The sequence below is a fragment of the Montipora foliosa genome, chromosome 3 (genome assembly GCF_036669935.1).
Source record: "Montipora foliosa isolate CH-2021 chromosome 3, ASM3666993v2, whole genome shotgun sequence".
Classification (NCBI taxonomy): Eukaryota; Metazoa; Cnidaria; class Anthozoa; order Scleractinia; family Acroporidae; genus Montipora; species Montipora foliosa.
In genome coordinates this window covers 18,741,284-18,764,620 of record NC_090871.1, presented here as the reverse complement: position 1 = coordinate 18,764,620, position 23,337 = coordinate 18,741,284, and the positions used below count along the sequence as shown (strand labels likewise).

Here is a 23,337-nt window from a genome sequence, read left to right as displayed (position 1 = left end):
AGTAAAATTGTTTTTCTTTAGACAGTGTGCAATCTATTAGGTCTCACTCCCAGGGGTCCATCGGGTTAAATATATGCATGTATATAATGTCATTGGGAACAGTTTACTTGATAGTATGTTGGGGTAAATAAAAAGACATAGCCCTAAAAATTTTATTTGCCATAATTAAATGACGAAAAGAGGTTATTAACACACACAGATCTGATTTGCTGATCTCCATTGTTTACCCTAGTTTATTTCTTTGTAAGGCCATTAAAAAGATGCAGGAAGAACATGCCAAGGAAAGCAAGAATACTGCACTACAAGAAAATGACAGGGACCAGAGTTCTAGTGACCAGCTTCTTGTGGAGTACATGCACCTTGATCTAAGCTCCCTTAAGTCAACCATGGACTTTGTGGAAGCTTTCAAACAGACTGGCCATCCATTGCATGTACTGGTTTGCAATGCGGGGATAGCATTTGCTAATCAGAGTATGTTCATTTTCCTAGCCACAGCATTCTGAGGCCAACCAGGATTTATGAAAAAAGACCCCATGAAAGAGAAATATTAAGATCATTTGAGGCAATGTTTGAAAGTAGATGGTGTCTGAAGTCAACAAGTTTCTTGATTGCATACTTTTTACTTGGGATTTTATTCCATTATTTTCCCTCTGCATATTATTGTTTAGTTTTTTGTTTTGGCTGCTGGCTTGCCTGCCAATACGTCTGTAATAATTACAATTTTTGACAGTTATTAAATACTTTTCTGGTCATTTGATTTTTAGCTTTGACAGATGATGGATATGAATCACACTTCCAGGTATATAGCTTTGTCATCTGTTAAGTAGGCTGCAGAGCAGGTGCTTTTTGGCAGGCGGACGCTTGTTCCAGGTATACAACGTTCGAATCGGCTGCCACTTTGAAAGCACAGAGCCAGTAGAGGATTGTCACTCAAACCTCTGCTAGTCTCGCTATCCAAGGTGTCGGCCAAAACAAAAACACGCCTGCTTTGCTGGCTATTAATTAAGCTATTCTACTAAGTAGAAGGTGATATGTTAACCTTTCACCCCTGAAGCATTCCCAATTGATGAGTAGAATTGTCTGGCATTAGACAGAATACGATCTATGAGTGTCACTTTTAGTGGGGAATGGGTTGAATTCTCTAAGATCTGTCCCAATCAAGTCATTGTGGCAGTCAATCAAAGCAGTCATTCGTGGGTTGGCCTGTCATTGAGTTGGACCAACCTACATTTTTATGAGTTGATTTGATTTCAGTACACAAGTGTCCTGATTTAGTGCCCCAGTGCTAAACACTCAAGTAATTAATAATTAATTATTAATAATAATTAATTGTTAATAATAATTAATTATTAATAATTAATAAATAATTAAAATTATTATGCAGTTGACAAATGTATGGATGCTAAAATAGAACAAAAAGGGTTCGCACAGCATTACCTATACAGTCTGAAGGAACTATTAAAGGAAAACCTAGTAAATTAAATAATGTACGATAAAAGATATAAATCTAATACGCAATCTAGAGGTTTCCAATACTAAAACTATGTTGAGCGTCTATGCTATTCTCACAGGGATAGTCAAGTAACGGTGGCTTTAAAAGTTCTCTAGCCTGTGAGCAAGCTCTCTTGCGGGGTGGGTGGGCGGCCACTCACTATGTTGAGAGAACTTGAGATGGTCACCTTCTGCATCCTTCTCAATACGTCAAAGCCCCTGCTGCCAAAGAGCTTCCTCATTGTTAGGTCTAGATCCCTCGACCATCTCCCTAGCACATCAATGATGATGTTACATTGTTCAACGTCATAGCCAGGGTACTGCTTTTTCAGCTCAAATCACAAAGGCCCTTATTAATTTTAGCTGTCTTCTCCTCAGACTTCTTTTCCTGATGCTCTATCCATGGACAGGACATCTCCAAAGCCCGCATCTTCTTAGTCTCGTGGTCCACAAATTGAGCATCCACTCTGTTTGCCGCTCATAGAGCTCCATTACCCCATCGATGGTATGGGTACATGTAGGAGCACATGTCCAGTCTCGCAGCCAAGCAAAGCATCCGCTCTGGCTTAGCGCACTGTCCTGTCATCTATCCTGCAGGAGCTGTCTGTGCCACCTCTCCTCATTGATCTTCTTTTTCAGCTTTGTTTGTTATTTATTTGTTTGAGCAGACTGAAGTTTTGGCAGCTATTCAGCTGATGTGGACCTGCTATACCCACCCACCCATATACTCACAAAGGACAGCCACAATGCCAGGAACTTCATCCCTTACTCATCTCGAATAGTGCGTGGGTTCTGTAACGTCCCTCAGGGAATTAATGAACATGGAAGATATTTGTGAGACCAGGCCTACGGTTTATAGTCCTTATCCGAGAAGACTTCAAAGTCTAACCATTTGCAGATGTAATTACAAGGCAGCACTTTCTCCTCAGTTATTTAAAGACCCTGAGTGTTGGTCCGGCTGGAGTCAAACTCACAACCTCCCGCATGGCAGCCCAGTACTCAACCAACTGAGCCACCGACATCTGCCTTCTTGAGATGTTCTTTCAGATTTTGCCTGATGATCTCTGTCTCAGGATCGCTTACATACCAACACCATGGTTCATGGTACTCCAAAGACAGGCTGTCTAGTTCCTCCACAAACTTGTGCGCTTCCTTCATCAGCAACATCTGTCCCTTCTCTACCACCCTCTCTTCAAACTGTTGTACTGCCCTTACAGGGGGATCTGTGTTCTGACAAAGCTTCATTGCCGCCTTGATCATCGTTAACTTTTATCCATGCTCAATGGAGTGCAACCAACATCCGCCTTTCTCTGTTGCCAAATACATCACTGCCGTCAAGCTGAGGGGATGCTTCCCACCGTTTTCACAGATGATCTTTCTAGCCTCTCTGTCGATAACCCGCAGTTCCGTGATTGACCAGTGCTGGGTCCACATTAGGTAGGTTAGCACTGGCATTGCGAACTGGCTGCTGGCTCTTACGCAGTTGATATCTGACAGCGGGCTAGACCATGTCACTGATAACCTTCTCAGATACACCTTTGCTGTGCATTCAAGTGCCAGCTTTTCATCTTGTGTCACTCTTTCTTGAACTCCTAAGAACTTATAACTGGTCCATGGCTTGACTTTCAACCTTTGATGACTGGTCCAGCTTCGTCTTCACTGCTGAACTCTGAACTCTGTTCAGCTTGACCTCAGTTGACGTGAACACCTTAAGATCGTCTATATATAACAGGTGAGTTACCTTTGTGCCTATAGGCTTTAAAAGCTTATACCCTTCGATGGCTCCTATAGGATGCTGGGCTTAGGCACAAGGTAAAGAGGTGCAGACAGAGGGCATCGCCTTGAGGAAGCCCCTTCATAAACCGGATTGAATGGGAGCTCTCAGGCCCCTGCTTCGTCACAGCAACAATCTTGGTATTCAGCCAGCATAACCACTTAGGAAAGCGATGATTGCTCATGACCTCAGCCAACCAAATTGCAAGTATGGTCAACCAAATCATAGGCTTTCCTATGTCTACCCAAGCCATGCTTAGATCTCTTACCCCTGTGACAGTCTAGAGTCACCATTCTGTCTATCATTAGATTGTCAATCATGCAGCTACAGCAACCTTTGGTGCCTCTCTGTTGGTATTATTATTACATATTATTATTTCCTTGCCTGTCAGTCTTACACCCCATTTTGCCAGGAAACTTCCAGTTTCCTTAGTTAGGAACAATGTTGGAGGGAGGGGAAGGTCCGAATACTCCTCAGCGCTTTTGCATCAAGCCAATGTATGTCTGCGTCAAGGAGTGTGTCTTTCTTAGAACACGAGAATTTCCTAGCAAACTGATCTTCTGTAGGTCCTTGATGTTTTGAGGGATTATATTGCCTCAACATATTTTTTCAAGTCGGTTTTGATTTGCCCAAGTGCTCCCGATTTCTATTTGGAGAGTTTTTCCACCATTTTAACAGATCTATTTCGTTCGGCAGGGATACCCACATCGATCAATTAACAGATATGTTTTCCGCTCTTGATCTTTGACAATAATATCTTACCTGTTGGATTTTATTGTTTGGTTGGTATGAACTGGAATCTCCCAGGGAATACCAGTACTGCTTAGTTTCTTTTCCATCTTCTGTGACTGTTTTAGGTGCATGCTCACACCTCTTGTCCATCACTTTGATCTCATACTTTTTGTGAATTTTCCAATGGATGTAAGAAGTGGTTTTGTTATGTCCCTCTAGATACTTACATTTTCCTAATTCAGAGCAGCCAGAGACAATGAGTTTGTTCATCGTAGTTGCATTGTCTACACATAGCATCTATTCATGTAGTTCATTGTTAACTGATCTTGTTGCCAAGCTTTGATCTTGGGCTGCAACCAGGAGGGCTTCGGTGTCTGTCTTAAGCATCCATTTGTGGGTTGCGTGAGAATCCACATCTGCCTCTTAGACTAGTAGGATATTTTCCATGCATTGCTTAATCCCATATTATTATTATTATTATTATTATTATTATTATCATTATTATTATTATTGTTGTTGTTGTTAGTATTATTATTATTAGTAGTAGTAGTAGTAATTGTAGTTAGTAGTAGTAGTAGTATTAATCTTTGAACATGCCTTCAGCAAAAATCATGTCAACCATGATTACCATCCAACCAACAAATGGATGTTTGGAAAAAAAACTATTTTCACGTTGAAACAACCTGCAGATGATTAATTTTTATTCATTTTGATTAAAGTCTTCAGTTTGTAACCCAAAATAAACATACTCACAGAATCATAGTCTATAATGGCCTTTTAACCATTTTGCAGGTGAATTACTTGAGTCATCTTCTTCTGGTACTGAATTTGCTTCCTTTGATGAAAATGTCTGGACCAGATGTCAGGGTCGTATTCGTCTCCAGTTTGATGGAGACATGGCAAAGAAAGTTAAACATAGAGAACATTCAAGGCCAACAAAGCTATAGCTCAGTAACATGTTATTCAAGTTCAAAACTTTTTATGGTAGGTTTTATTTGACTGTTAGGGAGTACACTAGTCTTGTAAAATTAAAGCTGCAGTTATTTGATACTGGAAAAGGTATGTGACAAAGCTGTTGGTGTGAATGTGAAGTGTTATAGCTCATAGAAAAACTTTCACAGTTACATAATATTATTTGAATTCTTGAGAGCACAGCATTTTTAAATGATATGTAGTGCCAATATTAAAATGAGTGGCACAGTTTTAGGGTCTCACTGGGAGCAACGGGTGGAGTTTTGGTAGGTGCTCGTGTGGGTAAATGGCCTGATCTAAAGACTAATATCCAGCTCTTCCCCTCCCTTAGCACATTATGGCCTGTAAAGGATATCGTAAAATGTAGTTTCACATGTTTTAGATGGGAAAAGTTGGACACCCTTTTCCATTCCTCTTAAAAAATTGCGGAGTAGGTGGAAATTCTTCTAGGTTTTCTAGCTTCAGTTGGTGTTGAGCGCTTTGACTCTGTGATTACTCTAGTTTTATTTACCTCCCAGATTATGGCCATGTATTATCTTCACAACCATTTTTCTTCAAAAGAAGTAACCTTCTGTGCTCTCCATCCCGGAGTGGTATGTCATTTATCTTCCATTGTTAATACTCATAGATGTGCTAATTAGGGCTCAGTCATGAGTTGAAACTACCTATTTAATACTGACGGTAAAAAATATCATCCTATTTTGAACACCTAGCTTTTACTCCAAAATTCCTCCAAATTAATTGGGTAGGTTGTGGGACTAGTTTGCAAAGGATCAACAAACTGGAAAAATAGTTATGACAGGTATACTACCAACCAAAAAAACTGAGAAACAAAAACTGGCAATTTCCATGACGTTTTTGTTGACATCGCCGTCATAGATCTCAAAGTCCTAAGTACACATGGAATGAGGCAGGGTGAGTTGTGGCAAGCTAAGTATTAGGTTATTGTACCAAGCTGAGCAAATAAGCCCTGATAAAATGATGGGAAGATAAAAAGCATTTTGACTTTTTTCTATTCATCTAATTGTATACATGGTAAGAAAGGAAAGTGTATTAGTTTGAGCCTTCACTAGGTGTCTGCACTCACTCCACAGGACCAAACAATGAAATTTAAAAAAAAAATTTAAGCAGTATGAACCCAAGAGATGTAGATTTGGGTTGCGATTTGGGAACTCTGACAAAAAAAAATCTGACTTTTAATCCTTTGCAGTGACCATCCAATAATTATTACTATAGTTTAGATGTTTACTACTGAGCTACATGTATCAGAGACTCATGGGAGCTACAGCTGCATTAAACTAGGTTCATGTGATAATTTACAACTATTCACCAAAGTGGAGGTGGCTAGAGGTGGATGTCTACAAAATTATGAAACTGCGAAGTGGCGAGGTAAATATCCACCACTAGCCACTGACACTCAGGTGAATAGTTGTTTTAGTTTAATACTAAATCAGTGAGATAATATAGCTAAAAAAGATGATTTTAACTCATTCATTCCAGCAACGATTACAATATTTTCAGGCGCAAATCCCGCGCGAGTTGCTCGGAGATGAAGAGCAAATATTCGGAGTTTGAGTAGCCAATCAGAGGGTGCCTTCCCCGGGGGGGGGGGGGGGGGGGTACTCGACATATCCCTGGGTGGGGAGGTACGGGGTGCCTTCAATGCCATCACTGTTTTAGTATAAATTATTCTAATAATGATTTAGTATTGTTTTCGTGCTGTTCTGCTAGGACTGAAATTGTTGAAATTGTGCATTCTCTCTGTTGTGATGAAGATGACAAATGTTAAATTTGATGCTCCCATAGTCTCCTTGAAGCTCAGTGAGTGGTACAACTGTCACCCAGACTAGAAGTAGGATTAGGTTGTGGGTTTGACTCCTTCAACACCCTGCGAGCTGTTGGTTTCTGACCTGCGCTTCCTGAGAGGTGGTATCTTTGAGTCATGCCATGTCTATTCCAGGGGTGGGGGCGAGGGGTATTGAATACACACATTGCGTAATTTTATTATTCTATAGTGTGGCACGCAAGAGGATTGGGAGGGACTTTTCCCACCATGAGGTTGGTAAAATTGTATTCTTCAAATGCTGTGGTTTATTGTTTTTTCTTACAATAAGGGGTAGGTGGTGAGGTAGGGGATGAGATGTGATGTTAGGGGGTGGGGTGTAGGGGATGAAGGCTACCATAGCTGAAACAACCCCTGGAGACCTTTACAAAAATGCTAACCTTAGGCCTAAACACTATGCTAAATAGATAATGCTTAAGCCTAGGGTTAGCATTTTTGTAAAGGTTTGGGTTGTTTCAGCTATGGTACCCCTCACCCTCTATCCCCACCCCCTACCCCTGGAATAGACATGCCGTTGTGTCACCATTGAGAAAATACATCTCTTCATTTAATTTTCTGGGGTTGACATTATATTCAGGCCTTCTTCTTCATACAGTCATACAGTCTATTGTGTATGTGTTGCACTCATTTTTGAAGAGTGTGAGCAAAATATCCTGCGTAGCTTTTGGATAGCAAGTACCGGTAATAACAAAAAGTGTCAATTATTATTGTCATTTTGCAGAACTCCAATTTCTGGTCAAATTTAATGATGCTATTAAGCATCAAACAATAACCAACGCAACATCACAACTTAAAAGTTATGATGTTGTGTTGGTGATTCCTTAGTTACATACAGCTATCTTTTTCTGAAGTTTGACTAAATTTTTTCTTTTCATCTGATTCATGCCTCCTTGGAATGCGTAACTACTGTACCAAGTACAATCATTTGTTTTAAAAGGTTTCAACTGAAATAGCTAGACGTTTAAATCAAGACTACACCATGTTGAAATTTGGTCTTCGTGTGTCTGAAGCCTTGGGTTTGGCAAAATCACCGAAGGAGGGAGCAGTTACAACCATCAACTGTGCCGTTAACCCTGAACTGGCAGGAGTCAGTGGTGTTTATTACATCAATTGCAAAGCAGCCCAGCCATCCAAATTGGCTAGGTAAGAAAGGCTCCCGTTTGGTAGAGCAACAGTGATCTAAATTGATCCTAAGGTATTGGTTTTGATTCCTACCTTGGTCAGAGCTTTTCTCTTCCTTACTTTCTGGGGCGGATTTAGGGAGGGGGCCTCTGGCCCCCCATTTTTCTTCATTTTTTAAAATGATCTATAACTGTGTTTCCGGTGGTATTGTACATCAATTGGTCTTACTTTACTTCAGCTGTAGAGCTCTTGTTACCGGTATTTTAAATACAGTTTATGTAAGATAAATATACATTAAAATATTTAATAAGAAAAAGCAAATTTATTTAATTTGCAACTCAACTATAGAATGGTAATAAAATACTCTGTGAATACATGTAATTTGTTTGGCACTATTGTTATGATATCATTTCCTGAGATCGTTTTTAAAAAACCATCCCAATTTTTTTCTTTTGAAGCCTCACGTTTTGCTCGCAAAGACCCCCAGAATGCTGTAAGCAGCACGTAGACTAACGTGAAATTTCAAGTGGGGCAGGGGTATGGGGAGGCTCTCACCACAACTAGATCCACCCCTGGCTTGGGCCCCTTTTTCATGTCTAGGGCTAATGTTGGCTTAATAAGCACTACCTTGTAAACTGTGATAGTTGATTTTGTAGTTAAGAAATAGTGAACATTTTATACTGGACCTGCTCAGGGATTGAGCACTGCTGCTTAAGCTTGGTGATGAGTGAAAGGGCAACTGAAAAATCAGAGAATGAAAGGGTCGGTGGGGAAGTAGTATACAAAAATTTGGTTTTATCAACGGAGTTGATAATGTAAATTGGCCACCGTACAGAGATTCTAAAAGCTGACGTTTCAAGCGTTAGCCCTTCGTCAGAGCGAATGAGAGTCATTGTCCTCATTCGCTCTGACGAAGGGCTAACGCTCGAAACGTCAGCTTTTAAAATCTCTGTATGGTGGCCAATTTACATTATCAACTCCGTTGATAAAACCAAATTTTTGAAAAATCAGAGGCCTAGGCAGTATTCGAACCATGACCTACATAACACCAGTTGGATGCTCTTTCTGGATATTGAGCTACAAGAACTCATGAGGAGCTACTGTAGGTTGTTTATCTAAGTCCCAAATGGACAATGCGTCTCACTGGTCACAGGGCTCAAAAAGGTCATGCTCCAGTTGCAAGAGTCATTGTCCTCTTGCCTGTCGCTAAGCAGCTGGTTTCGTATGCTTCCCACAGGCACAATACATCTTAAACATCAATACCAGTACTTGCATGTAAAGAATTGAACTCTATTGTGATACAAGTGTTTTCTTTTGTATTGTTAAAAAAAATCTGGTAAAAACAGGTATAAATTATAATTGTAAAATTTGTCTCTTTGATGAAGGTACATACATATACATAGTTACTTAACTGACCACTCACCATAGGGGCTTTTCAGGGCCAATGAAACACAATGAAACAACAGAACAGAACAGCAACAACTGTTAAAAATCCCAACTGGTATGAGGCAAACCAGTTGGCTTTTTACAAGTGCAGCTGGGATGTTGAACCAGGGACTACCAGGACCAAATTCAATAAGTGGTCAGAGCGGGTCTTGAACCGGGGATCTCCGGATTTCAAGGCAAGTGCTCTTCCCACTGGGCCACACTGCCTCCTCAAGGTACTCTTGGTAGTAAATTTTGCCATCATGCAAATGGCCTATTGACCAGCTTCCAGAGAGCTATTTTCAGCTAAGAGTAGTCCTCCATTCCATAAGGATATTAAACCCATGATAATTAATAATTTTATGGACGAAATGATGTATGAAATGAATAAAGACATACATTGAATTGCAGGTATCAAGCAAAGTGAAGCTATGATCTCAACATCAGTGGCTTCATAGCTTTGTTGGTTAGAGCGTCGCACCAGCATCAGGAGGTTGTGGGTTCAAACCCTGTTGAAGTGCTGAAATTTTCAGCCTTCTCTATACAATTGCTAAAAATTGCATTCCTAACTGCAAGGATCATAGCTTCACTTAATTTAACGATTGTGAATAATAGATTGAAAACAACTGATCCTCATCAGATGCCCCTTGGTAAAAACATTGTTGGAGGTTATTTACCTCAGTTCATTTTATGGATTTCTGTACCTTTAGGAACGAAGAAGAGCAAGAAAAGCTTTGGAACTACTCCATAGAGTGCTTAAAGGGATTTGTGGCTGAAAGTGTTTTGTCGGATCTTGGTTTGAGTGGATCCTCAGAGGTGAAAGCCACAGAATGAGGAAATTTCTTTGAAATACTCTGGTAGCAATACGGAAAACAACAAAATGAACTACATGTATATCTTGTCCTTCAACAATTTAATTAAATAAACAAGTTTATTTTCATAGTCTGCAATTCACACCTTGCCATGCTAGAACTTAGATCTTTATTAATAAATCATTCATAAAATTTAGTTAAAAGTTTTCATCAATCACCACATTGTAGTTGCTAAATGTGTCAGCACTACGCATGCACCAATAAATTGCTGGATGCTGAATCCTGAAGTTTGAATAACAGGCTAATGTTGTTTAAAGCACTATTTTTGTGAAAATCACATTCCCTCTTCCAGACATATCGCCAAAAGATCGCTGATAGGTCAGACGGCTGCCTATTGGCTGACAGTCAGTTTAGGGGAGTTGTTCTTCACTTTTACCGTTTCATCTTAAAAGTTGGAATTCATTTCTGCAGTCTGGCTAGATGTACTCTTTACTATGTATTTTTCAATACATTATAGGCGGGTAAATGGATTATGGTATCTATAATTATTGATAAATTAATAAATTCTTCCTTTCAACTTATGTCGCATTTGTGATCATTAACATGGCAACAAACCTGGTCCAGAGCAGTTGCTCTGTGTATTTGTCTTCTAAATTCAAGGCTTTAATGCTTTGTAAAATAGCCACCTGGGGCCAGTTACTGGAAGCCTGGTTAGCGCTAACCGTTGGTTAAGAGGTATAAAAACCTTTTGGTTTCCATGGTATTTAACGCCAGTTAGCGCTAACCATGCTTTGAGGAACCCAGGCCATGTCGCTTCCTCTACTGTGTAATGAAATACAGTAAATGTATAAAATATTATTTGAAGTATGGGCTATAGATGAAGGGGAGAAGTGATCCTTGTTGTTACATGTATCTGGACAATTTAAGCAATAATAATAATTATTGTCTCTAATATAGACACCTTGAAAATTCAGTTGGCTTCAACAGGAACCGAACCTATAACCTCCACAATGCTCTACCAGTAAATTAATTATTATAATAAAAAATTTGAGCTATGAAGCCACACAGTTGGGAGTGGGTCAATTTGTTGGGCTGTGAATGTGTTCCTATGAAAGGACTTGAGGAAGGACAAATAATTGGCTTTTTGGTAATTGTGAAGAGCTCCCCGAAAAAGCTGTGGGCCAACTGTCGGTCAGTTTTTTAGCCCAGTAGGTAGAGCATTGCACTGGTATCACAGAGGTCATGGGTTTGAATCTTTTTTAGCGTATATTTGAGAGGATTGCCTAAATAATTATTGTCCAGATGAGCGCTCGGATCACGTACGTCTCCATCTCTTTACCATGTCATGTTTCATTTAAATGGGGTGTTTTCAGATTTTAATTAAGTGGCATGCCTGTAAACTCCCTAAACAGCTAATTTGGAGCATTTTTATCATAACTTTTAAGTGTTTGGTGCTTTTCCATGATACTTTCAATGGCAATAAACATTCAAAATAATATTGATGAGTTTTTGTCCTTTTTCCTTGTTACCAAAAAGGTTAAAGATATCTTGTTACTTTCTTTTTGTCAAGAAATGTTGCAATTTGGTTGATCTATCACCTAGCGTTTTAAACAATTATTTGCTCCCTTCAAACCTAATTTCTTTTCAGGTTTATATGCAGCTAAGATCACAGCATTTCATATAGTGTCATGAAGCAGCAGTAATAATAAAACATATGTTTTTAAAAAAATCTTCAACAAACACTAGAAAAATATCAAGTACAAATAATATTATCGTTAGGATAATTTCATTAAAAAAATATTTCTAAGAGTTTTTGTATTTAGATTGTTCTAAACATATTGAATATCTGTGATCATTTATGTTCTATTCAACTTAAACAACGTAAAAGTAATAAACATTCAAAATTTATGTTCTTACAAAAGTAAATGTTGAACCATTGGCCAATAATTACGAAAATAATGTATTAGAACCATCATAGTGATACCACTAATATTATTGTAAATTCTATAACCCTTTCACTCCTAAGAATGACACTTGGAAGATTTTCATCCAAAGCCAGGTAATTTTACTGATCCGTGATGATGATGATGATGATGATGATGATGAGTAACCCCTCAGGGGCAAAGTCCACTAAAAAACTATTCGTTGAATTCATGAGGTATCAGGTGACATATTTTCTCTTCTAATTTTACCTTAGTTAATCAGCCAAAATGCACGTCCCCTCCATTAACTTATTGACACCTGGGAGTAAGACTTAACAGATTTTACTCTGTCTAATGCTAGACATACATACATACATACATTGTACTTTATTTTATTTCGGATTGTAGAGTAGCACATAGTGCTAGTATCTCCGAACTACGCAAGATAAAAAGGGACCAAAAATTTTTACAATTTTGGTCGCTTGTCATCTTTTTTTGGTCCTTACTTTTTTAAACCTTAAAAGGCTTAAAAAATAAGGACCTAACATTACTGCTTAATTTATATTAAAGCTACACTAATACCTAACCAAATATCATTAAGTATAAGTGTAATCCCAGTTGACGATTTTAATCATCAACCGGGGGTGTCCTAGGGTGTCAAGGAGTCAATTGGTTAATATTGTATCAACCATTTATTTCACATTTTGAAAAATCCCCGTAATGATCTCTTCTCGTCATTTATTTATCACTAGTAATAATATTTAAAATAAATTAACACATTGACTCCTTGGCTGGGAGTGGGACTAAAACAGATGATTTTAATGATTTTACTCGCCAATAGGAAGGGGGAAGGGGGTAGGGGGGAAGGGGGGGGGGGGGGGTCCCGGGCGGTCCAGGTGTCAATGGGTTAAGATTGCATATGAATAATGAAATAATGATCAGTTAAGTGTTCACTGTTATGTTGGTGGGCTCTCCACAGCAGCAGCTTGCTAGTCTTTTCCACCAGAAGGTCCAAAGTTTACGTGACTGCTTGTTGAATGCCAGGAAAAACATAGTAGTCAGTGCAAAAAATGCAGAGGTCAGATATGATACAATGAAGATGGGAGTGAAGGTGTACTTCTGATAGGCTGTAGAGAAATACATGAGTAATAGCAGAATATCAACATTCTGGAATGGAAATACATTAAACAAATTCTTTAAACATAGCCAAAAAATTTTCAGAATAGTTGTTGACAGTATCGATGCGTGACAGCCTGCTTAGTTCTGAAAAAGATGGCTGTTAGGAATCAAAACTGTCAACTACAATTATTCAGAAGTTTTTTTGGTTATGTTTAAAGAATTTGTTTAATTTATTTGACCTAATTCTAGCTGAATGAATTTTGATGCTGGAAGGCAATACTTTTGAAGATGGGTTGTAAATTGATGGTGTTTACTCCAGACATCATTGGGAAAGTTAACAGGAAAGTTAACCTTTTCTCTCACAGCAGTGCCACTTACAGATTTAATACTCACACATCACCTCATACTAATCTTTTCATCCACTTGTGTAAAGCGAGTAGCGATATTATAAATTTTGGACAAGTTGTACATGCAGTGGCATTGGAGGGGCACCCACCCCTACCACATGGTAAAAGCTATAAGAAAAAGGAGCCTTTTAAATTTGGTTCCCTTAGACTGTAGTCAGCCATCTTGTCTTGTCAAATTTCAGTTATCAAGGGGAACCTCTTGGAGGTGAAAGGGTAAAAGTAGATAAATGTTGCTCGATTTTGACCACTCAATGTACTTATAACAAAAATGTGGTAGGCTGTTGACCTCTTTTTTTGTAAAAAACAACTGATTGTAAAGCTGTATGCTAACAAAAGCCTGTTGGTTATATAGCCATCACAAAAGTAATTTTTTAAGCTTAAAGTACTTACTCTTGGGACACTTTGGTGGGGTGAAATACATCAAACAACCAAAGTACTGCTTGATATAAAATTCAAGCAGTTTTGCATGACGCTGTAATACAGAAAGAGGAGTAAAGGAAAGTGCCATTATAGCAGCATATGCGAACATCAGAAACACCAGTCGCTTAACAACTTTCATCATCTTCTTCTGGCGCAATTCAGCTTGCTCACCAGTGACCATGGAGACATCACGAAGCTGGAACCATAAGGAAATACCAATCAAGGGCACGCACCATAACTGGTACATGTAAATATGGGAAATCACATGAATGCAAGTGCATTTCATGATTAGCATGAGTAATGCTTTGAAAGAGAGAGAGCTTTCAAAACATCATGAGTGACTATAAATCATGAAATGGATGAGCAACTTAATTCATATGATTTTTTATTTCTTATAATACTCAACAAAATTACACCATTTCTGTATTTCCATAGGGACTTCCATATTGCACTCTATGACCTATTTATGCATTAGTCATTGACCAATCAGAAACATGATATTCTGTTGAGAGTATAATAAACTTGTTTATACCAGTTCTGACAAGAGAATTTAGAGGTGCTACAGAATAATAATTTCAATATTATCATTATAATTTGGCTGTTATTATCAACGCTTACATCTGATGCAACTTCATGTAAATCTAAGTGAATGATATAGATAACACCAAAGAAAGAAAGAGTCTGTACAGAAGAGCACAAATAGGTACAGTTTACGTTGATTTCTTGTCATTGCTTATTAAGGTCTCGTCATACACTGTAGGTTCCAGCTGTCAGTTTTTTAAAACTTTCCCAATTCGCCAGTATTTATGCTATGAGAATGAAATATCATTTCACTGCTCCTTGAATGTATTTTTGATTCCAAAAAGGAATTATTTTGTTTGAACGTTATTTTTTTTATGTTAGGTTCTCAAGGCAAAAACAGGTAGTCCAACATGTGTTCTAGAGGATCGACCCTGAAATTTTGTTAAGCAATTGATTTTCAGCTAAACGGTGTCAACAATATGATATGTTGCATCTTGCATTTTTTATCTTCCATCAAAGTTGAAAATGGTGTTTTTGGCCGGGAATTAAACTGAGTATGGTATAAAACCAAAACACTCCAAAAAAATTTCAAATGCTGACATTGTTTTGTACATTGAACTGTATTAAAACAGTCCAGCAAATTTGAGCTGAATGGGACAAAAGCTTTTTTAGTAATGTTTTAGCTCTGTAAAAGGGCAACCCTTGGGCAATATTCTAAGGCAGGGAAAATGCCAATCAAGCAAAGTTCTGCCAGGCAAAATAATTATTAATGTGCTTTTTTCACGGCTTTTACAAAATTGGATGGACTTAAATCTTCTGCAAATCAATACTCTAAGTCATCATGTTTATATTTCTGCAAGAAAATGATTTTTGGAAATTTCACGTTCTCAAACCTACATGTATGACAAGACCTCAAGTCTTAAAAATGTAAAAAAATTAGCAAAGACAATAACTCAAGGTACAGAATATTGCAAGAATATTTTTATTAACCTAATCTTAAACTTACCATGAACAATTTGTAAACAACCACAAGCAAGCAAGTACACCCAACTCCTTGTGCTACTTCTATTATGAAAGGTGTTGTGAAGAATGCAATGTCAGATCCATTGGGATAGCAGAATCGCAAGTTCACAACAGCATAGGACGTAGTCTTTGAACCCAGCACAATACCAATGGGAACAAATGGAAACAACCAGCAAGTTAAAGAGGAAACAATGTGTACCAATTTGTTTCTGTGACCACGCAGGCTCACAAGGCTATCAGAATAAACCATCTGAAAAAATAAGAAAAGAAATACTGCAGAAGACTTGTAAGCTGTCAACAGGCTCCATTCCTCCCATGCATGACTGGAGTTTGTTAGCTCTCAACCAATGTGCTCTTGGCTACTTCAGTGTGAGAACAAACCTTTGAGTTGATCTGAATTAATTTTATTTGTAGTCTCTCCATTAGTAGAGCACTTGAACTCAGGAAATTAAGCTTCAGAAGAAAGGAAAGTGATAACATCAAAAGTGATTTTTCTTTCATTGGGCTACCTGTGGTACATGTGCTGCCAGGTACATGTATGTAACTCCACATTCCAGGCATTCCTCACATACCAGGTAGCTACAATTAGTTGATGCAAATGGACCTGATGCCCTCAGCTGCTGCTCTTCCTCAATGCTTCTCAATGTTCCCTTCTCAATGGTCAAAGGATTGGGCAAACGGACCTCATGCCTTGCCAATCTTTTTTACACGTTTCTTATGGGGGTGTGTGTAGTTTAGTTTTTTGTTCCTTGGCGTTCTACGAGAAGTTTCCTGCCACAATGCTCCCCATTACCAAAAGAACAAACAACCCAGAGCAGGCTCATAATAATAATTATTATTACTGTCGCCACTATTAAAGGATGACTTATTCCTGGACTTTAAGCTGGTGACACACAGTTCAACATTTGATGATCAACAAATTTTGCAGCTGTTGTTCAACAAATGTTGAACTGTGTGTCATGCCATGTTGAATGTTGAAAAAAGCCATTCAAATGTTGTGAATGAAAATAGAGACCAGCTCTATTCCGTGCATCACGTCTGTGCAACGTTATTCAACATTTTTTGAGCAAGTATGTGGCAGCATGTTGAACCCCCCTTATTTATCACTGAATGTTAAACCCATTGACACCTGAACTGCCTCCCATTAACAAGTAAAATCATCTGGCATTCACTGGTTGCCTTATCTTGTCTCACTGACCCGGAGTAAATGGGTTAATGAAGATACCACTCTGCCTTGTAATAATTATTTCAAATATTCTTCCATTTTATGTAGCCCACTTATGCATCCATTTTTAAATATTATAATATGTACTGTACCTGGACTAAATTAAAAGTGTAAACAAGAAACCAAAGAGCCAGTGCAACAAAACAATAATGCATCAATATCCCTTGCACTTTGCAAAACATGGTGGGGTTTGCAAGAGACACGGAGAGAAATTTGCTTGAGCAGAAAGCCTTTTCTCCTCCCATGCCATTTGACACTGCAATAAGGAAACCTACAGAAAATAGAATTGTTACATGATATTTATTGCAAACAGCAGTGTGTTAATGATTTTAAGGTTAAAATTTTCAAGTATGAAGTGCACCAGTTTTCTGACTTTTTAGAAGTTGGTGGGAAAAGGAGACTTCAATGTGTTTATTATGCAGAAGGTGGGTATGTAACAGTGCGGGATAGCCTGTTCTAGGCTCTTGATTAGTTGGGATGAAAGAAACTGGGCGAGCGAGGACTAGGGAGAGAGGGCATCTCCCTAGTCCTCCTCTCCTCTTTGAGAGCACACGACACTAACTTAAGGAAAATCTGCTGCTATTATATATTGACAGCCCTGACTTGATTGCCAGGTTGAGATAGTGAACAAAGATCCAATAATGTAAAAGTGAATTAGCAATAACCTAAGTTCATAATTTGCACTTTGGTTCAGGTCACCGTTTATGTTGAGGCCTTTTGAATTGCAAAGCAGAACTGTGATGTCAGAACAAGAACATAGGAAATCTTAGGGATAATCTTCTGTCTAATCTCATTAACGCAACCAAATACAATGCATCTCAGAAGCAGTTTCAGCAACTTTTGAATCTAGAAAAAAGGAAAATTCAGGCCATGGAAAAATTTTGTCCTTGTTTTGACCTCACAGTTCTGCTATCCCCAGTCTCCTCACTAGCTCGCTTTTGTACCTCACCAAAAGTGAAAACTCTGATTTCAACAACGCTAAAGGACACGGAAGGAAAATTGGTAAGGAATTTTTCTAATTGTTTTTATCTAACAAAACCATGATGTTTCGTTTGAGTAAATAAAGAAAAATCTGTCACATACACTTTAAGAAATCCATTGTCCTGCTAAGGTTTTGGGATTGTCTTGAGCTAACTGGTCTTCATCGAATCTTGTTCTAAGGCCCACAATAATTATATACTCTAATATATATACCTGGCCCCAGTTGTTCAAACGATGGATAGCGCTATCCACCGGATAGATCACTAACCAGCAGGTAAACACTAGCAAAACCAATTATCCAGCGGATACTGATTACCCGGGCGGATAGCGCTATCCATCGATTGAACAACTGGGGTCTAATGAACAAAACCATACCCACCCAATGCTATTGCCAGATACTTACAAATAACAGCTGAAAGGCCTTGAATATACAATGGGATTACATGAGGAAATGCACGCCTACAGAGAAGACAAAACAGGATTAAAATTCCAGCAGAGGATGAAAAGTAAAATGTGGTCATTTATATTATTTTCCTTTTTTCCATTTTACAGCTTTCTCTATAAAATAATAATTTATTGTGTAATATCCACAATAATAAAAATAATTTTTAGTTAATATGTAATATAATTTAATTAAAAAATATTTTTATCAACTGTGAGGGTGCTCTGGATAGGTAAAGCTTGCAAGATTAACTCAAGAATGCATGAATTTTTAAGTCACGTACCAAATATTTATTAATGTACGTCGCACAATAAGCCCATTGGATGAAAGCTCATCCTGGTTAACTTAAGTGGCACTAAATATATGACGAAAAAAAAAATTTATGCTATTTCCCCTGCCACAGTTTAGTATCTGGTACAGAAGATCATCGCAGTTAATTGTGAGCAATTTAAGCCGTTGTTGTAAAGGTCAGCCTGGAAAAACCCAGGCTTGAATCATTGGGATCATTCGAACCTGTAGGACCATGCATTAATCACTGCAAACAGCTCTACCACTAAGCTACCAAACCATTTGGGTGCTGGTCAATTGGTTCCATAATTACACCAATGATAATTATATAAGAGGTGACAGTACGTTTTGACAGGACACCAGTACATGCGAAACAATTTTCTTGATGAAAGATGGCCTAGTAGAATTTATTACGCTTCTTTACAAAAACTGTTTAACCCATAATTCCCTCCTCCAAGGATGTCCCCAGTTGACGAGTTAAAGTGCCCATAATCTCAAAATATTTTTTTCGCTAAAATGAATCTTTGCACCTGTTCGAAACGCATCGCGGCTTTTTTTTCCTTTTTCTAACAAATCCTGCCATTTTAGAGGCTTCGAAAGTTGTGAAAATCCAAGCATCTTTTGTTCACGACCGAGTCAGAGGGGAGTGGGTCTATTCCTGTTTTTACGTCACAAACTGATTTACATTGCATTAACTCTGTAAAAATGCATGCAAAGTAGATTGTGACGTAAAAACAGGAATAGACCCACTCCCTTTCTGACTCGGTCGTGAACAAAAGATGCTTGGATTTTCGCAACTTTCCAAGCCTCTAAAATGGCAGGATTTGTTAGAAAAAAGAAAAAATAGCCGCAATGCGTTTCGAACAGGTGCAAAGATTCATTTTAGCGAAAAAAATATTTTGGGGTTATGGGCACTTTAAGTTGTCTGGCATTAGACAGAGTAAAATCTGTTAAGTTTTACTCTCAGGGGTCAATGGTTTAAAGTTTTTCCTGTAACTACAATGATCATTCATCAATAAAGGTCAATAAAATATGGTTAGTATCAGAAGCTCAAAACCTTGAAGCGTTTAACTCTGGTTCAGAACTGGGGTTTTTTGAGTTTAAAAATTCCTTATTTGGATGAAACTTAGTTCGTGCATTTTCCCGCGCGTGCAGCTTCGAATCTTGTTTTTGTCCATATTTGGGCATAAAATTGGGGTCCTAAAATCCCCAGCTTTGTTCCAAGGAAAACAGTTGCAAGTTACACGCTTCAAATTTGTTTTTCGACAATGTTCATGTATTCATGAATTTTTATCGCATCTTTTTAACAGTGGATTCAGTTCAATTCAAGTTTATTTGCCCTTTCAAGTTCACCTAATATTAAGTTACACTGTTACATGAATCAAACATTATGGTGAGAGGGCCTCGGAAACCACTGGATTCTTAAGTCAAAATTCAAATAATTATTATCAAGATAAACTAATCATAGTGTTATACCCCGCGAATGGAAGCCCTTTGAACTTCTTAGATAAGTCAGAAAAAGGACTCCAGGGATCTTGGGTGCCTTTCCCTTCCTGAGTATCTTAGCCTACTCATAGGCGGTAGATATTGCTGTTGCAGTGAAACATGAATCAAACGCCATATTGGCAGCTAGAGAATGGGATAGGTCTGGGCTGGGTGACTAAGATCTTCTTACTTCCACCCATCCAATAGAGCGGTTTTCAATTGAGTGTTGAAAGTAATTAGCGAATTACTTTGGTTTTGCATTACTTCTCTGAGTGATTGGTTCACAGTTCGCGTGCCACTTTTTCAACCAATCAGAAGTGAAACCAAAACCAATGGTGGTTCGCGTGTGCACATTTTCCTGCACTTTGTGTCAGCTACGTGTAATTACTTCAAGTTTTGATTGGTTTACTGGATTGTCTCCGTCCTTTTTGATTGGCCAAAGTTATTACTTTGGCGACCTAAAATATGGCGACCAAAATACAAATTACCGCCTGCAAGGCCAGGCTATCATGGTGTGGGATGTGACTAATAAACTAATCTGTTTTGCCAAGTGGTTGATGGCAGAGAAAAACGAAACGACTGGAATTTTAATTTAGGGTGTTGGATGTTCAAAGGTGCAGTAAATAAAAGCATACAAAAGAGATCATTGTCGCAGACAATGGGACAGAAAGTCAAGGCAAGGGGAAGTCTAAAATAATTGACAAAAAAATGGGGACAAAATACTACAGAATGAAGTGGAGACTAAGAATCATCCAATCATGCCATGAGGTCAAAATAATACTGATAAATCATCAACTCACAGCTGTTTTATCCTGATCCACGTTGCCAAGATAAGAATAAAGCCCAAAAGGCTAACAGAGATTGAAAAGTTGTCAACCACTTTCAGAGAAATAGCTTCAGTATGTGAGAACTGAACCCACGCACACCTAGGCTCACACATATTCCTCTTTTCATTCCAAACAAGTGGATTGTTACATGGACGCACAGGAAGTGGCAAGACACTATCAAAAGAAACAAAACTTAGTAACAATCACTAGAATTTATTTATTATTGGGCAACTTTTTGCTTACCATAATGATAATAATTATCATTATAATACAATAGTTAAACAGTAAGTTAAATGAGACAGAAAGAGTAAAAATCACAACTATTATGCAAGGAATGCAATGTGTACATTTCTTAAGTTTTCACTCCCAGAGAAATATAGTTAGGAAGCATGTTTTGGAAATAAAATTCTTTGAAAGGTTATCCAATCCTTTCCCCAGGAGGGGGGAGGTTCCCTTTAATTTTTATCCTAATTTGTTGCTTGGTTTCTGAAACCTATACTGGCTCAGTAAGGAGTAGTCACAATGTCATGCTATTGAAAATTTAACATAAAAATGGATTACCGGCTAAACTGCAAAATACCCGGCCATTTATTTACATATGAATGGCGTGTATTGTTATATGCCTCATCCTTTAATTTAATGATGCCGCTACAAGAACACAATAGTCACCAGGCCTTGGCTGTTCAAAAAGTGGTATCATGCATAATGCTGATTTATCCAGTGCATAAACACTTAAGTCTAGCAAAATCAATTGAGTTATCCAGTGGATAGTGATTTATTGAGTGGATAGCATTATCCATCTTTTGAACAATTGGGCCCAGGTAGTTTGCAGTTACTTGATACCTTAAACTACTTGGGGTAAGAAGTCTCTTATTGGCTGATGGCAATGACCTAACATCGAGACTTGAAAAAATGCATTCGTAAGTCTAGGTATTTCCAAAAGTTATTAAATTATCCAAAATTTTTCACATCAGATCACCTGTGATTCTTGCCTTGCTCCTGGGAAACATTGGGGAGGTTCTGCTCAATTTAAGGACAATGTTTTCCCTAGGTATTCCCTGCTAGCAGAGGTCTCTATTCTTTTGCATTCACTGGGAGGACGAGTACAGAAAAAGAGATCTCTTCCATGGGTCAAAAGTCACTGTGTTGAGCATGCACGGTGGTTACTAAGTGATCAAATAATCATGTGACATATCATGTTGTTTGGGCTCACTTAAAGGAGCTCTTGTGGGTTCAAAACCAGACATAAAAATTTATTTAAGTAATGGGGAAATAGTGAAATAACAATTTGTTAGGGAAGATAAGAACCAAAGAGACAAGAATAAATGCAAGCATGGCCAGGATGGTGAAGAATGCAGAAGATTGAAACGGATTACAAACGATCTTTTTGATAAATTGAGGCTAAACTTTTCAAAATCCAACACCGTGACGTAGCTCCTTTAACAACAGCAGAATGACTAAAGAAATGCGTGGGATACAGCGGGCTCAAGTCACAGTCAGCAAATTACCGGTATATATCATTCACATTGGGGCATGCAATTTGAAGATTGTCGACAGCGGTTGGATCAAAGTGAGTTTCGCACCGGTGGCTCGGTTGGTTGAGCACCGGGCTGTCACGCGGGAGGTCGTGAGTTCAACTCCGGCCGGACCAACACTCAGGGTCTTTAAATAACTGAGGAGAAAGTGCTGCCTTTGTAATTACATCTGCAAATGGTTAGACTCTCTAGTCTTCTCGGCTAAGGACGATAAGCCGGAGGTCCCGTCTCACCACCCTTCCATGTTCATAATCCTGTGGGACGTAAAAGAACCCGCACACTTGTCGCAAAGAGTAAGGCATGTAGTTCCCGGTGTTGTGGTCTGTCTTCTGTGATGTATCATGGTTGGGAGGGCAAATGCTTGGAGATATTAGCTACACCAAGCTACTCTAAAAATCCCACGATAAATAAAGATATATGATATGATATGATATGATATGATATGATATGATATGACAGAGACTCGTCACCCAGCTGTATTGAGCATGCGCGGCGGTTACTTAGCGACCAAATAATCACGTGACATTTCATATTATTTTGACTGCCCCTACCCAGGTCAGCCCTGCTCAAGAAAAGAGACCTCTGTTAGCAGAAAGCCCTAGGAACTGAAAAGAAAAGAAGAAGTGTACCAGCTTTGTCCCATTTTACCTCATATTCATGTGTTGTTCCTTGGGAGATGGCAATTCATTCACGTAGAATATAGCAGGAAGTGACGCTACGCCCCATATAAATATCAGGCTGGTGACAATAACGACAGCCACAAGCCATCGATTATTATTCCTGTTTACGAGGAGCGGTAATTCACTACAGGCAGATGATGTAAAGGAAGTGCTGCTTATGTCCTCTGATTTAATGTAGGGTTCTGAGCTATCTGACATCGCGAATATTGATGCTTGAGGGTATCGTAACACGATCTGATAATTTAGTGATGATGGCTCTCTTTGGTCGTGGCTTTAAAACTGAAATTTCT

General features: G+C 38.5%; 2 protein-coding genes across 3 annotated transcripts in view; one reads left to right on the top strand and one right to left on the bottom strand.

The window, feature by feature from the left end:
* LOC137996992 (retinol dehydrogenase 12-like) overlaps positions 1–11,980 on the top strand; it is a 14,264-nt gene extending 2,284 nt beyond the window's left edge. The window contains exons 2-7 of one of the 2 annotated variants that reach the window (XM_068842661.1): positions 249–471; positions 765–799; positions 4,790–4,981; positions 5,488–5,562; positions 7,750–7,955; positions 10,070–11,980. In XM_068842661.1, the coding sequence (XP_068698762.1) occupies positions 249–471; positions 765–799; positions 4,790–4,981; positions 5,488–5,562; positions 7,750–7,955; positions 10,070–10,193 (855 nt within the window). In that variant the 3' untranslated portion in view covers positions 10,194–11,980. The remainder of the gene's footprint in view (positions 1–248; positions 472–764; positions 800–4,789; positions 4,982–5,487; positions 5,563–7,749; positions 7,956–10,069) is intronic. The other variant, XM_068842662.1, reaches the window with a different exon arrangement.
* Positions 10,272–23,245, bottom strand: LOC137996990 (uncharacterized). Its single transcript, XM_068842659.1, has 7 exons — positions 23,016–23,245; positions 20,806–21,006; positions 18,194–18,249; positions 16,902–17,080; positions 15,568–15,834; positions 14,010–14,235; positions 10,272–13,220 (listed from the first exon to the last, which is right to left on the bottom strand). The coding sequence occupies exons 1-7, from the start codon at positions 23,243–23,245 to the stop codon at positions 13,036–13,038; spliced, it is 1,344 nt and encodes a 447-aa protein (XP_068698760.1). The 3' UTR covers positions 10,272–13,035.
* Positions 23,246–23,337: the final 92 nt, after the last annotated feature.

Coding starts and splice junctions, on each gene's coding strand:
- LOC137996990 (XM_068842659.1), bottom strand. CDS start 23,245: ATGTCAGATAGCTCAGAACCCTACATTAAATCAGAGGACATAAGCAGC. Junction 21,007..23,015: donor GAACAACACATGAATATGAG/GTAAAATGGGAC, acceptor TTCTTTTGATAG/TGTCTTGCCACTTCCTGTGC. Junction 13,221..14,009: donor CCCACCAAAGTGTCCCAAGA/GTAAGTACTTTA, acceptor ATTTCTCTACAG/CCTATCAGAAGTACACCTTC.